Source organism: Prionailurus bengalensis, chromosome C1 (assembly GCF_016509475.1).
Source record: "Prionailurus bengalensis isolate Pbe53 chromosome C1, Fcat_Pben_1.1_paternal_pri, whole genome shotgun sequence".
NCBI lineage: Eukaryota > Metazoa > Chordata > Mammalia > Carnivora > Felidae > Prionailurus > Prionailurus bengalensis.
The window spans coordinates 25,750,330-25,765,893 of record NC_057345.1 but is presented as its reverse complement, the minus strand read 5'-3'; the positions used below and the strand labels follow the sequence as shown (position 1 = coordinate 25,765,893).

The 15,564-nt window shown below is 49.6% G+C and overlaps 1 protein-coding gene across 1 annotated transcript in view; it reads left to right on the top strand.

The window, feature by feature from the left end:
• CSMD2 (CUB and Sushi multiple domains 2) overlaps nucleotides 1–15,564 on the top strand; it is a 543,771-nt gene that overhangs the window by 230,675 nt on the left and 297,532 nt on the right. Inside the window, 3 exon segments of the mRNA XM_043573327.1 lie at nucleotides 5,293–5,370; nucleotides 10,406–10,493; nucleotides 11,193–11,317. Coding sequence (XP_043429262.1) covers nucleotides 5,293–5,370; nucleotides 10,406–10,493; nucleotides 11,193–11,317 — 291 coding nt within the window.

Sequence of the window (15,564 nt, the reverse complement as noted above, 5' to 3'; positions counted from 1 at the left end):
AAATCCTAAGCATCCTGGAATTTCCACTTCTGAACTTTGGATGTATTATTCAAGTAAGGAGATTATGGAATCTTAGTCGAATTCTGTGCCTCCGATTCCTGATTAATCATTCAGGGTTTTCCTGCCCTATATTGTGGGAATGCTCTTTGAACTTCCGTGATCACATTAGAAATGATGCTGCCAATTTGTCTGCCTCCATCTGCAGAAACTGTAGCAAACTGAGCAGTATCTTCAGAAATTATCACAGCTTTCGGGCTCTCCCTAAGTTCAGCCGTAATAGCATCAACATGCGACATCACACCTTTTCTGATTTCCACCGGATTAACAGCTTTGCTAATCTTCTTGAAGCCTTCCATGACCATGGAACGTGCCAGTACAGTAGCAGCAATGGTGCTCCCAAGCCTCACTCTTTGTGTGTTGGCAACATCCTGGTCAAAGCTGGCACAGTAGTTTTATATTTATCCTTCAGGTCAACTGACCTCGCAACAGACACCTCAACTTTTGTGACATCGAGGCTTCCCCAGCTCTGTTCCATATCACTGCTCTTCCCACTGTTGTTTTCCATAGTCTGTACCTTGAAGCATTATATCTTGGGCATCTGCAGCAAATCTTACATCTTTGGCATAGATCTGAGTGAGATGAGGAGCCAGTGTGCTAGATACTGACTTCATCTAGCAGAGAACTGTGAGTAATGCAAGCATTTGTGCAGGGCTGGTGGCCAAGCAGGAGGCAGGCCCTCAATGATGAGGGAGGGGCAGAGTGCAAGATGCATACCCACCAAGTTTTCTAAGGGAAAAATCAGATTCCAGTTTTGAGGAGCTCATGCCCTACAACATTTTGGGGAATGGTTTACAGAGAGTGAATAAAATCCAAGCAAAAAAGAGTGAGTTTAGAATCCTGAAAGAAAGATATACATTGCAAATTTTTTCTAAGGTTGGTTGAACTGGGTGTGGTGAAGGAACAGGTGTGGGGAGATGAAAGGATGGTCCAGCCATCAGGACAGCCAAGTGGTGGGCAAAGGGGAGTGATCGGGGTTAGTGCAGGGGCTCCCCCCTTGTGAAGGGAAGTTTGGCTTCACAGGGGCGAGAAGAAGCTGCAGGTTCCATTTGCTTCGTGATTCCCAGAGCCTTGGAGACAGGCTGAGCACCTCCCCTCCTCCACTAACAGGTCCTTGTCTCCTGCTAGCTCAGCCCAATAACTCATGCTGCAGACTAGAGAGGCATTTGTATTGCCAGATTCTTCTAGCTAAATGTGTACCATGTGTCCCGCTAACCTTTACAACAGCGGGGAAATGTCTTGTAATTAACCAGAATATAAAGGATGAATGGAGCAGCCTGGCAGTCTCCTGTAGTCATTATCATTCGGAGGAGATGAATGTACCTAGTAAGATTTCCATCAACCAGTTAAAGCCAGCACTCTTCTCTGGGAGCCCTGACTTTGTTCACATACAGTGAAAAAGCATGTACAAGTGTGAATTCTATTTTGTATGTGTTTGTAGCTATGTGTACATGAGTACACAAATGTGTTGTTGAGGGCATGTCCTTGTAGACGCGAATGTGTACGTGTGCACGGATATATGTGCAAGCATGTGTTCATCAGGGGTATGCGTTCAAGTGTAGCCAGCCCCGGGGTTCCATTTTATCTGCAGTGCATCAACAGATGCAGAATGGTTACAGAATCCATTTTAGAGACTGGAGCTCCAGTGTAATATCATTGGCACTAGACTAGTGGGCGCTCCATGAATGAATGAATGAATGAATGAACAAATGAACAATGTGAATGAATACATGCCAGAAATTCTGTAGGTCCTTGCTACTTTATCCTTCATTTATTATGTCTGTCAGTAGTGTACTGTGGAGATCTAGAGGGAGAACTGCCCTTGTTCTCTGATGCTTCGTACCTAGTCTACCCAGCTAGTTCTTTGTTGAGCCATTTTGTGGCTGGCTTCCCATGGTGTTCCTTTTTCCCTGATCACTCACCATCTACTTGGTCAAACTGTTTAAAAGACAAATTGGCTATGTATCATTCAGGGTGTGGCCACTTCCTTGGGTTTGCTCAAAAACTGAGACCCCAACATACGGAGGTGATTTCTTGATGCTAACATCTCCAGTGATGTGGATCTTGCCCAGGGCTGAGCCCCAACCAAGGACACTTTCCTGACCCATTCGTCAGCTCCTAGGATGGTGTGGGCCCACTGTATGGGCTCCCCTCCCCAGAACCTGGGCCTGGGCCAGCTGGACCTGGACATACATTTTCTAGAGACTCCATTGTTGGTGTGAGGAATCCTGTCCAGAGAGACCGGCCCCTGCCTTCCCCAGGCTTGTGTGTGGTGCACACAGACAGCATGGGCGACACAGCTTTGAGACCAGCTCAGAGGAGTAAGTGCTCACAAAGTTTATGTGTAAATTAAGAAGCTCCCTGAAGCTTTCCAGTTTCCTTTTTGTTCACTTTTTCTTGCCACTGTAACAAGTTCCATCCTGTGGTAGGTAGAAGGAAGGAAACAAGGGAGGACAGGAGCTCCTTCCTGCTTGGGAGGATGATGACATTATCCACTGCTAACTGTTGCTCCAGGCGTATAAAGCACTGACCAGTCTGGTTACCCAGCCCATCTTGGAGAGGACTAAGTAGAAAGGGTGGGCACAGAAATTGGAAGGATTCCTTCTGGAGCCTCTTCCATGAGAAGAGAGGAAGAAGGGCTCCCTCTTAGCCACCCCTTCATGTCCACATACACCTCATGCTCCCCCTTCAGCAGCTGCAAGGAAAACTCAAGTAGCATTTGGTGCTGGGAATGGCATTCCTGGTGCACTGGCCCCTCCTCAGCTCCCTTCCTCCAGAGAACACTAGAACGTGAAACAAGGCTATTGGAAAGACTCTCACCTCCTTGTTGGCCAGGTGCCTGGAGCCATCTGCACAGACCTCACCTTGAGTAGGAAGCACTGAGTCATGGAGGCCCCTCTCCCCACCCCAGCCCCAGTGCTGGGACATCCGGGAGAAGAGCTTGAACTATCCCTACAGTACTGGGACCAGTCCTGTTCTCTTAGGGATGACTGAATCATAGGAATTTCCCCCCTGCTGCACTGTATTAGCTAGGCTTGAATAATGCATGTTTCCCTACTAATACCCTCTGTTTGATAATGGGTCCACGTTAGTGTTCATTGGAAATTTTCCTGCTGGATACACATGGAGAGTAATGCACATTTATAAAAAGGGTTTGAATGCACGTTGGGAAGCAGTGACTCTGTGGTGGTAACTGAATTTGATCAGGCGTTCAGCTTAGCAGCTTGCCAGGGGACAAACCCTTGGGGAACTTCGTGATGCAGGCAGAGCTGGGGGCTGTCTGGGACTGAGAGATGGGCTCCTACATGCCTGATCATTGTGGGCTTTAGTTTCAGGACTGGCATGTTACCTTGTATGCAGAGTGAGTACCTGAGTTTTCTGGGCCTGAGCTGGGGCAGGGGAGAGATTCTGGAGGCTAACGGGGCCCCTTAGGGGATTGCTCTGGGGCCAGGTCACGAGAGAAGATGCTAAGGTTCAGCCAAGAACACAGCTGCCTCCTGGCTGTGTGACCTATAGCAAATCACTTGAGCCACCCTGAGCCACAATTTTATTATCCATCAAGTAGGTATAGTAACCACGGGTCAAGGCTGTTGAACATATAAGGAGCACACAAAATGATTATCGAGGGCCCACCATGTACCAGGCTCTATTCCAGGCACTGAGGATACACCAGTGATCAAAAGACAAAAATCCTTGCCTTCATGGAACTTAAGCTGCAATGCGGGGTGACAAAAAATCATGAAGTAAATGAGCCAGTGTGTTAGAAAGTTAGGGAGATAAAGTAGCGAATGGTGCAGGGGAGCTGGGGTGCGATGTAATTGTGAACAGTGGTCAGAGAAGGTCTCTGAGGAACTGGTGTTTGCACAAAGACTTCCAGGAAAAAGAGGAAGAGAGTCGTGAAGATACCCTCAGAGAAGAGCATTTTAGGGAACTAGCAGGCTGAAGCAGGAACATGCCTGGCATATTTTTGGAACACCAGGGAGGCCTGTGTGGCTGGAGAAGAGTGATTGAGGTTGAAGATAAGGTCGGAGAGGTGCTGGGAGGGCAGATTGGTCTGTGAAGGCCACTCAAAAGACTGGCTTTTTTTATATGAGAGGCAAGTTGCAGCTGTAGAGTTTTGAGCGAGATGTAATATGGTCTGACTTATGTATTAAAAGGATCCCTCTGGCTCTTGTGTTGAGAATAGACTATGTGGGGCGGGGAAGATGGGAGGTCACGGCAACCAGGGGAGATGTACCAGAGACCTGGAGCAGGGTGGTCGATGTGGAAATTGCACTTGGGATATACTTGGAAGGGTTTGATGGATCCTGATAGATCGTGTGTGGGTGTGGGGGAAATAGACAAGTCAAGGATGCTCATACAAGTAGAGAACTTGAAAGGCATTTAGCCCAGGGTCCGACACATAGGAAGTGCCTGGTCGCAGTTGCCACTTCCATTGCTGGTACCCATCTGAGAGGGGCTGGGTCACCTGGCAGGGGCCAGCTGGGAGGTGGCATGGGGGTCTGGGGCACATGCACCAAGCAGTATATGGTGAAGATCTACATCCTAAAGATAGGATGAAGCCCTTAGAGGCCAGCAGAATGCCTTGGGGAATGGGGGCAGTCAGACACAAAGGAAGTGGATAGATTCAGAGGAATGGCCTGGGAACTGTGCACTTTGGGCTCTGGTGCTTTTTCTGTGCTATGTAGCAGACTCCTGATGAGCTGTGGACTGGACTTAGAGATGGGATCAAAATCCCATTCAGTCATGGGGCCACCACCTGGATGAGCCAGGCACCATCCCCCAGTGACCTCCAGGACTCAGCTTCCCCTGGCCACAGTAAGTCAGCTAGTATAGGCTGGGCTCGGCAAAGCTGATTGGCTCTGCTCCCCATGTTCCTCATCCTCCTGGGACCAGCCCTGTCTTCTCCCAGTGATGGCAGGGATGTGAGAGGGCAAGCCTGATCTGGCAGGCAATTTTCAAGCCTTCAGGCATGTCAGGACCTCCAGAATCCCAATGGCCAAACCCAAAGTCAACGTATGAGGAACTAGACTCCATCTTTTTAATGGAAAGAACTATAAAGTCACATTGCAAAGGGTGTGGATACAGGGAGGGTGACAATTTGGTATATCCTCACCCAGAGGCACTTCTGGCTCTGACCCGCCCAAGCCAAGAGAGAGGGGATCATTCTAGAAGGACCCCATCCCCAGTCACAGATAACAACTTAAACTGTTTTTCCTCTTACCTCCTCTCTAGTCAAGAAGCAAATTGAGTTGAAGTCTCGAGGTGTGAAGCTGATGCCCAGCAAAGATAACAGCCAGAAGACATCTGTGTGTAAGTGTCTGCCTGCCGAGCCTCTCACTTGGGGTCAGACCTGCTGGCGCTGTGACCGCGGGGAAGCCAGATGATGCTGGAATGATTTCCCTTCAATCCTGCCTCCTTCTGTCCTGGGTTCTGCACATGGATATGCTGACCTATGGGCCAGTGAGCAGCCCCAGGGTCTGTCCTTTGCCTTCTCCTCCCCCTCCCCTCCCCACTTCCCTCCTTCCTCCTCTTTCTCCCTCACTTCCCATTGTAACTGCCGTCCAGGGAGTCATTACTGCTACATTTCTCTCTTTATTTTTCCTTTTGATCACTTCCACCTGCTAAGACAGTCCTCTTTCTGTTCCTTGCCTGGGAGTCAGTCACCCCCAGCTGGGATCTTGGAGGCTGCAGGGGCCCAAGTCCAGCTCCCAGGGCAAGACCCTGCACCAGGGTCCCTGGATCTGGCAGGGCAAAGAGCCGGCTAGAGGGTAGGCTCCTGTGCTCAAGCCTGTGGGGCAGTGCTGGGGTCTCTGTGCTTGGCCATGGGAAGATTTTGTCTATGGGAACATGTTTCTGCTATTGGTGTTTGAAAGATAAAATCCCAATGGCTGGGGAATGGGCTGGAATGTCACCCTGGAAACAACGGATTAGAGCCTGTGCTAATGGGCTCTTAGACTAGAGCATAAGAAGGGGTTCAGGAAGGTTCTGGGCCACCCCAGAAGGCTGGACGTGAAAGCACTGGAGATTTTCCAAAGAATCCAGTTTTGTTCAAAGGTGAGTGTAGAGAGCTTTCCCTGGTCTGGGACCCCCCAGAAGACTGGCCTTCTTCTGCTCTACCTCCTCTGCCCTTCCTTTGCTTTCCTGTGTCTCTTTCCCTCCATTCCCCTCCCTCCTTCTTCTGCATCCTCTCTGCTGTCCGCTCCTTCTGTTTCTCCCCTTAGTCTTAACCTCCTTTCACCTCACCTCTACATGCTCCCTTGCCTTGAGGTGCTGGAAGTACTTCCTGAGAGGGATGGAGAGCAGCCGGTGGTGGCTCCAGAGCTGTATGCAGATGTGGGCAGGGAGCAGGGGCAGGAGGCGGGGGGCGGGGGGGGGGGGGGGGGAGAAGCCGCGACCGAACTGGGCCTGGCTGTGGCATTTTCTCTGGTCTTTCAAGTCTCCACTCTCTGTCTCTGGGGACCATCAGCTCCTAGCATTCTGGCCTTGATGGCAGAGGGCAGCCAGGAGCCCTGCTTCTGTGGTGGGCTACAGGAGCAGGGGAAGGGGTGCGGAGAGCCAAGGGTTAGGCCAGGAGTCTGCAGAGCAGGCTCCAGCCACGGCCCTGGCCCTCACAGGCTCATTGTTTCTGTAGCCACAGGAGAGCACACGAACTGAGGTCAGCATGAGTTCATTTCAGACTTTGCCCCGGAGCCAGAAGCAAACTTCAGGGAAATGGCCCAGAGTTTGGAGAGCAAGTTTTTATCCCAGTGTGTTTTCAGGTGACTGTGGTACCCCAGGCACTGGCGTCTCAGGTTCCAAATCTGTGAAATGGGATGCAAAACCTTACCCTCCCTTCTTCCCAAGGGTGCTGTCGGATCTCACATGGGCCATCTTGACCTAGGACTTAAAGAGGTCTGTGAACTAGCTAAAAACTACGTGTGATATTGTGAGTGCATTTGCGGGGGGCAGGGGGTGGGGCATGCTTTTCAGTAGCTACTCAGAGGTGCCGGAAGCTCTCTCACAAAGATGAAGAAATCGTATTCTAACGAAATAATGCAGAAACTCTGGAAAAAAAAATAACACTTCTCTCTACTACAAGACACTGGTCTCCGTTCTAAGATTTCCTCGGGGAGGGATGGGCACACAGCTCAGCTGCCAAGGAGGCACCACCAAATGTCTGCAGGTGTCCCGCCCTTTGTGTTCTGCCCACATTCCCTGTGGACAGATGTCCTGAACTTCAGGCGAAGAGTGGGCCCCACTTACCTATCCTGGACCCCACTTGCTGCCTTCACGAGGTGGTCCGTGGGCACCACCGACCCCTGGCCACAGCCATGACTGCCCATGTGTCCATGTCTCCTTCCCTTTGGGTGGGAGGCATGGCTTTTCTGAGTGTGTTGTGGGTTTGGGGGGTAAGGTCCACTTTCCCGTCTCTTCCATCCCTCTGTAGCCAACAGTGAATCAATAAGCAGCTGGTTTTGAATAGGCGGGGGAGGCTGGGATTAAGGAAAGAGAGGGGAAAGCCCTCTTGATGCCATAACTCAGACAGTAAAGTGTTCATTGAGATTTACCTTTGCCTGTTTCCTGGGGAGCCTGGAAGTTCTTGCTCTCAGTCCTCCCAGGAAGACAGGGCCTCGGGGGCGGGGGGTGTGAGCACTTACCCCTGGGCTGGTACCTTCCAGGATAGTGCCTGAGCCTTACTTCCAGGGGGCGGTTTAAGGAGCCGGGGGGGGGCGGGGTGCAGTGTTGGCTGCGCATGTCCAGGGCTGTGGTTGGGTACGTGGGTACTGCCGTGGCCTCTCCTCTCTGGTCCAGCTGCATCCCCATCCCAAAGCCTATGCTCTGTCTGCTCCCTGGGTGGTTTGAGTACTGAGTGATAGGGCAGGAAACTGCTGTACCGTGTTAATGTGCTACCGGCTGGGCACGGTTCCCATGTGGTGGGCGCCGGGGACTTTGGGATGGGTGTGGTCCGTGGGCAGGGGTGAGTGGGCCAAGCCTGAGGAAGGCAAATGCTTAGCTGACAAGTCCTCAGTACCGGGTGGATCTCGGTGAGGCTGGCTTAGATAAAGCACACGCGCAGCTCAGGACTGACATCCTCATCTTCTTAAAACGGAGCCTTTCTGCCTCCCTGGGGATCCCAGAGGACCCGTTGTCTCCTTCCTTGCCATTGTTTGCAGAACACTGAGGCTCCGGGTAGCAGGAGCTTGCTCTGGGTTTGGAGACCGCACTTCCATCTTATTATCCCAGCCTGGAGGGTCCTGGACAGGAAAGTTTTGGAAGGAGAGGCTTAGCAAGGAAGGGGATGGTATAGGGCTAGTGCCCGCTGGGAGTGGCTGGCTTTACCCTGGCCCTATGGAATGTTGGAGAAGGGGAGGCTGCCCGAGAGGCCTTGAGCTCAATGTCACACGGCCAGGAAGACACCGGGAGTCTGGCTTGTGTACAGTCTGTCCAGATCCCCAGGTCCCCTTGGCCAGCCACACCCTGCGGTACCTAGAGGTTTGAACGGGGTCTACACCAGCCTTCTAACTGTAGAAATGAGCTCCGAACTCAGTGAGTCTAAGATGGGGCTTCACAGGTCCCCAGGTGAAGAAATCCCTTGCTCCCTCCCCCCACGAGTTAGTCTTCCATGACCCCTGGTTATTCTTTCTTCACTACTTCCACTCCCATCCCTTCACGTCAGTCCCCACCGCCAGGCACAACACTCCCCCGCTTGTCCCACAGGAACCGGCATCCCCCTGAGCATCCTACTGTGCCCTTCCCCCTCAGGACTCTTCAGTGGCTCCCCATCACTTTTAGGATCAGACTCTAACCCCTGAAAAGTCTGACCTCTGAAGCGTCACCCCCCACCCTTCCACGTCACTCAATGCCCTCTCTCCTATTCTGGCCATACTGGGCAACCCTCACGTTTGTTTCCATGTCCTCACTTCACCCTTCATGCTCCTCTGTTTGTCTGAACTGCCATTCCTCTGTCACCATGTGTTCAAATCCTGCTGTCTCAGAGGATCCATGTTAAATGGCACCTCTACTAGGCAGCTTTCCATTCTTTTCAGCAACAGAAGATGGGTCTTCCCTTTCAATCTCCCTGTGGCTGCCACTTTCATCACTTCCCCATCGTGGTTCTGCAGTTTGTTTCTATTTCATGTCTTCACTTGGCTGGGAGCTCCTTGAGGACAGTGGTCATCTCTGACATCTGACCGTTGCATCTCCTGTGGTATCTAAATTAGGGTCTTGTACACACTAGGTGCTCAATTAATGCTTGCTGTGCACTCATGTGTGGGAATGAGTGAGTGGGTGAGTGGGTGAGGACTGGAGCCGTTGCTCATATTGTGGGGCATTGAGTGGGTAGGAGGCACACGAGCCAACTCAGAGAATGTCGCTGCAGACCCCCCGTCATCTCTGTCTTGAGGGTGCTGTTGGGATCATGGGATTGGTGAGGCCTTGAACGGAAGTCCTCTGGCCAAGCTGTGTGCCTGGCCCCAGCTCCTGGTCATCCCGAAAGCCAGGAATCCAGGGGTGTGAGAGAGTTCCAGCCTCATGAGTATGAGCATCTCGAGAACAGTAAGCCAGCAGGGGCTGGAGGGTTTCTACCCTGTCCACTGGAGACAGGAGAAAACTGTGTGTATCCGCCGCCCCTGACCAGGCTTCTCCTTTGGCAGAGATGACTTTGTACATGGTTGTGTAAACAGAACTCGGGTGCTGGCAAGTGTGAGAGCATCACACCATCTGCCAGAACCACCGCCGGGGCCATCTTCGCTGGTGCCCTTGGCTGGTGGCATTGGACAGGGGGTGCTCTGGTTATTGCTTACTCAGCTTGAGAAGGCATCTGATGGGAAGAGCTTTCTTGGCAGAAATATCCACTTTTGAGCTAAAGTCCCTGCTTTGAACCTCAGACTGCAGCTTTCTCGTACATTCTTTACCGTTCCTGATCACACATCCACCTTTTATTTAACTTTCTTTGAGTCATTTCTCCATTGGGGGCTGAGGTTGGGGGTGATCATCCCATCTAGAGTCACCACCCCTGGATCCGAAGCACAGGGTGAGGAGGTCACCGGGGGCTGAGGGCCATCCACCTCTGGTCACTGGGGTGGGATGAGGGAATGGGGTGGTTGCCGGTCTGGGGCGCCTGCCTCTGATCCCAAATGCTCTTGATGAATTTCACTTGGACTTGGCTCGCAAAGGAATTTGTCAAAAGCACCTCCCCACCTTACATGCTCGTAAAACCTGAGCCCAGGAGACCCCACAGCCCCACACAGCCGCACGGAGCAGGGCCTCATTCCGTCTCTGTGTCCACCCCCCACCCTGAGCCACTGCCCCAGCTATGCCTTCCTGTGATTACCCATCTCTGTTTGTGCTGTTTTTTGCCTTGTAGTAACTCAGGTTGGTGTGTCCCAAGGGCATAATATGTGTCCAGACCCTGGCATACCTGAAAGGGGCAAAAGACTAGGCTCGGATTTCAGGTAAGACCTGTTCTGGAACTTTCTGACTGCAAGAAGGGTGGGTGGCCTGGTTTGGGGGTGGGGGAGACAGGGGCTGATCTTCTTGGAGATACAAAGCAGAGGAGTGTGGATTCAGGAACAGACACTTTCTGAGGAAGAACCATGGCCTCTGGTGTTCTTTCCTGGGCCAGTCCTGGGAAGACTGCCTGTAGCCTTAAGGAGGAGGGAAGGGCCACAGCCTGCCAGTGGTAGCCAGCACACCTATCCCTGGGGTACAAGAACTGCCCTCATCAGTAATGATGTGACAGCAGGTAGCTTATGTCTCCCATAATCTGGAGATCCAGGGGCCCAAGATGGTGCATCTTGCAGAGTTTCTAATAATCAAGGCATCTTCCCATAATCCTCCATTTTCATTAACGTGTATGGGTATCATCCGCCCACTCTTAGCTGTCCTAATTGGTACTTATCTTAGAGCATGACTGTTTTGCTCAAAAGTCACCTTTTAACTCAATCCTGAAACCATTAAATGGTCCAAAAAAAAAGACGATAAGGAGCAGATGTTCCTTTCAATGGAGACTTTAAGTGATGAAACAGTGGAGTAGAGATTAAAGGCCAGAGGAGAAATAACGTTCGGTGTGGTACTTCTCTGTGGAAATGGGAAGCACTTGGGTGGGCCTGGCAGGCCCAGGGCTGAGCTCACAGACACGCCTTGTCTCCCAGGTTAGGATCCAGCGTCCAGTTCACCTGCAGCGAGGGCTATGACCTGCAAGGGTCCAAGCGGATCACCTGTATGAAAGTGAGCGACATGTTTGCGGCCTGGAGCGACCACAGGCCGGTCTGCCGAGGTGAGGGCACCCTGGGAAAGGGAGGCTGGCCAGGAGCTGGGCTGCGTGTGCAGGATGGAGCCCAGCTCCTGGTCCCTGAGGTCCAGGCTCTCATCCAGACGGGCCCGCCTCACACTCAGTACTCCCCAGGCCTTGGGCTCTGGGTTCATTGGCTAATTAACTTATTACATTTAGTTAGCATCTTCTCATATCACGGCCTGTACTAGGATCGGGAGATACAGAGGTGGGGACGAGAGACATGGCCCCTGCCCTGCATGGACCTTACAGTCTAATGGGGAAGACCCATTGTAGCAGGTTGCTAACTCGTTGTACAAAGACATCACAGCTATACCTAGATGGGAAGGAAGGTCACCTTGTATGATGCTACCCCGAATCTTTCCATTATAACACATACACACCCCAAACCCTCCTTCTCAATGCCTTTGTTTCTTTCTACATACTCAGCAATAAACAGACCTATCAACTCTAGAAGAATGCTCTTAGCGAGGCAGGAGCAATGTGGAGGACCATGATATCAGAACACTTCTCTGTGGGAATCTTCTAACCCCACACGTGGTCGTCTTGTTCTCAAATGCCCTGCCACCCACATCCTCAGCTATCACATGGACTGAGGCTGGCCTGGCCTAGCCCCCATCCCCCAAATCTTAAAATAGTATCCTGAACGTTTTCCTTCACTGGGACAGGACAGCAGCTGCCTGTGTGGTAGAGAAGTCCCTGGCCTCATCCCCCAGGACAACATTAGCTGGCTTTTAATTTTTACTCTCTGTGTGCATCTCTCTTCTGTTTGTACACATGACTGGAGATGGGTTCTTGGTGCAAGAGTAAGCAACCTCTCTGGAGTTTGTGAACAAAGCCAACAGTTGCTCTTTTATTATTATTATTTATTTGTTTGTTTTAAGAGAGAAAGAGAGCACAAGTGAGTGAGGGGCAGAGGAGAGAGAGAGAGGGAGACAGGGAGAGAGAACACAGGGCCCAGAATGGGGTTTGAGCTCACCCGAAGTGAGGCTTATGCTCACCTGATGTGGGGCTCAAACTCACACACGGTGAGATCATGACCTGAGCCAAAGTCATCTGCTTAACTGACTGAGCCACCCAGGTGCCCCAACAGTTGCACTTTTGAGTGCCCCTTTGGAAAAGGAGGTGCACCGCCCACCATAAAGTTATATTTTGGATCCTTCCTAGTTTGAGAAGGAGATGCTTTGCCTCTCTCCAGGCTTATACACCAGGATGAAATTTATGCACAGAAAGGGATCCAGGAGAAAGGGCTTAGGTTAGAGCTGAGACCCACTTCCTTTTTTTCACGTGTTGATGAGTAATCTTGGAAGAGGGTCATGAAAACCCCTTTGAAATAAGCCTTAAATGTATTAATTCTCACTCAAGTTTGAGGCAGCCATGAGCCACAATTAATAATGTACTTTTTGTTCCCACTGATCTTGGCTATATTATTTCAAAGATTCCACTTAGCTAAGATATTTTTAAAAGCAAACCAAAGAAGAATCGTTAGGTATAACTCTCAGCTTTGCCACCAGCTAGCCATGGGCAATTTGGCAAATCATCTATTTTCCCTGAGCTTATTTTCTTACCTGTAACTGTAGATGATGGTACCTACCCTGCCCATCTTGTGTTAATGTGGTCAGATGGAGTTGTGGATATGGAAACATCGAATGAATCGAGAAGAGCTTGACAAGGAAATGAACATCCTCACTCTGGAACACCAGCTCTATAGGGCAAGGACTTTTGTTTTGTTCACTTGCCTTTAACAGGGCTTGGCACATAGTAGGTGTTCCATAACATATGCTGAATGGATGATTGAATTAATGAATAATCAGATAGCAAACACTCCATTTCCAGGGAGCCAAGAAACCAGCTGTATAGAGAGGCATAGAGTTATGAAGTCTGAGGACCAAGGGAACCTTGGCCAATCTGTTCTTTCAAAACTCCTTTTGAGGAGCCAGAATAACAATGCCTTTAGGCAGTAGTGGAATCTGATCTCTCCCAAGATCTTTTCATTGGTGAAAGACTATTCTCTTAGTAACAGTGGTAGTTTACATGACTTTGCCCGGGGTAGGGAAGGGCTGGTGTTTCAGAAGGAAGTTCACAGTCGAGTGGTCCACTTATCTTTTTCTCCAGACATGTTGTGTGGCCCACTCAGGTCATCTCCAGTGATTTTGACACACTGGACTCTAAATTCTCCACCACACTGTTAACTGAGCTTTTGCCTAAGCTTTACACATCCGTTCTCATTTCCTACTCTGCCCCTGGGAAGCGGAGGAAAATCATGGAAAACAAAGCCAGTCAGAACTGCATTCAAATCCAGCCATCACCACTTTTTAGCTGGGTGTCCTTGAACTAGTTTCTTCTCCTCTCTGAATCCCCCGCCACCCTGCCCCCCTCCACCCCGCTCTCTTTCTGCTAAAAGGCAAGGATTATAGACCATGACTCCATGGCATTACCATGAGGACTAGACGAGGTGGTGGCTTTGAAAGCACTCCCTGGGAGATGATCCTGGTGTGCCTGCGAGGCTTGTGCACACTAGTGTTTAGTTTCAGTTTAGTTTCAGCGGCTGAGTTCTGTCTGCACACAGCTTCCCCCAGCCTGGGAGCACACCCTCAGCCTCTATGGTTCACAGATTTTTAGAAGCCTCTTCCCTCACGGTCTTGGCCAATCTTCCTGCAATCACACAGCTCAGGAGGCACACAGACTTTGATGTAGATCACAACTCTGCTGCATTAGCTTGCTGGCCCTGGGCAGGTTCCTGCATCATTTTTAGCCACAGGGCCCTCACTTGTGAATTAAGAAAACAAAACCTCCTCTCCCTAGTGATGGTGAAATTTAAACAAGCCATTTTATGGAAGGTGACCAGCACCCACTGTGGTGGAGAGGGAATTCTCAGCCCAGGTTAGAATGCCACTACCCCCTCCTGTTTTCTCTCTCCAGGGTCACTGGAAAGCAGGAAGAGATAGGCAGACCCTCCTGGGTTTGGACTTGGATGGCCTCCTCTCCGGCTTTCCTGAAGGCCAAGGGCTGAGACAGATATCAGATTCAAGGGTTCCTCTTATTTTGGCCGTTTTGAAAGTTTTTCCTTTAAAAAAATTTCTTGTTTTTAATTAGTTAGAATTACTATCATAATTGTAATATTTTGTTGAAGTTTAAGTGAACCCCACTTTAAAAATAAAAAGGGACAAAACTCTTTGAATTCCAGGATAGCTCCACTAATAAGCAGGTTATCAAAAAGATCATATTCTAAAGAGGATTCACCACTAATAACAGTGGTATTATTTTTCCTCTAATGCATTTAAAATATGATTTGATTTTAAATATTCATTTTCCACACAATTAATTCTACTAAAACATGGAGCCTGGCAAATAATAGGTTCTCAACAAATGTTGAAGGATGACCTGAATGAACCGGTGATTGAAATGAATGAGCAATATAGGACTGTGCCCTCATTTTGAAATTTGAAATTAGGTATTCACAGGTTTTTCTTTTCTTTCAGTCCCACCAAAGAAATAAGTTCCCCAAAAAAAAAAAAAAAAAAAAAAAAAAAAAGAAGAAGAAGTTTCTAATTTGACTCCTAGACGAGTTTGATCATCCAAAGTACACTGAGGTCAACGTGAAACCTACTCATTCTCTTCAGCCCCAGATAGAGGCGGGGTCATAAAATATAGAGCTTGTAGGACTTATTTTACATACAGAGCTCAATATTTAAAAATAAGCTTTTGCAGAAGCCTAATAAATAAAACAGATACAAATGGAGCTTCTTCCATTGAAGTAGGGGAAGGGGATTTGGGGCTTCCCCTTCCCTCTGAGCAGCCTCTAGGCTACCCCAGAGGGACCCTGAGGCTCTAGGGAACACTGTTTGTAAGCCACTAATAGAGTGAAGAGGACCAAACTGACAACCAGGAAACCTGGAGGCCTGGTTTCTTGTGACCACAAATCGGTGTTGACAGAGAATAGGAACGGAGTACCAGCCCCGGATGAGACACAGTTAGTGAGCCATAGAGTAGATACTTGACAGAAAACCATACATTATTTTTTTTCGTGGAAAAATCAACTATTTGCTGTACAAATATATATGTATATACATACATATATATTACAAATATATATGTATATACATACATATATATTTACACATACTTGTGTATCTGTTTAGAAAAAAGCCTTTTTGGTGGATAGAACACCTGACTCAAGACTCAGAGACCTAAGTACAAGTTGCAGCCTTGCTGTTAACATACCATATGGC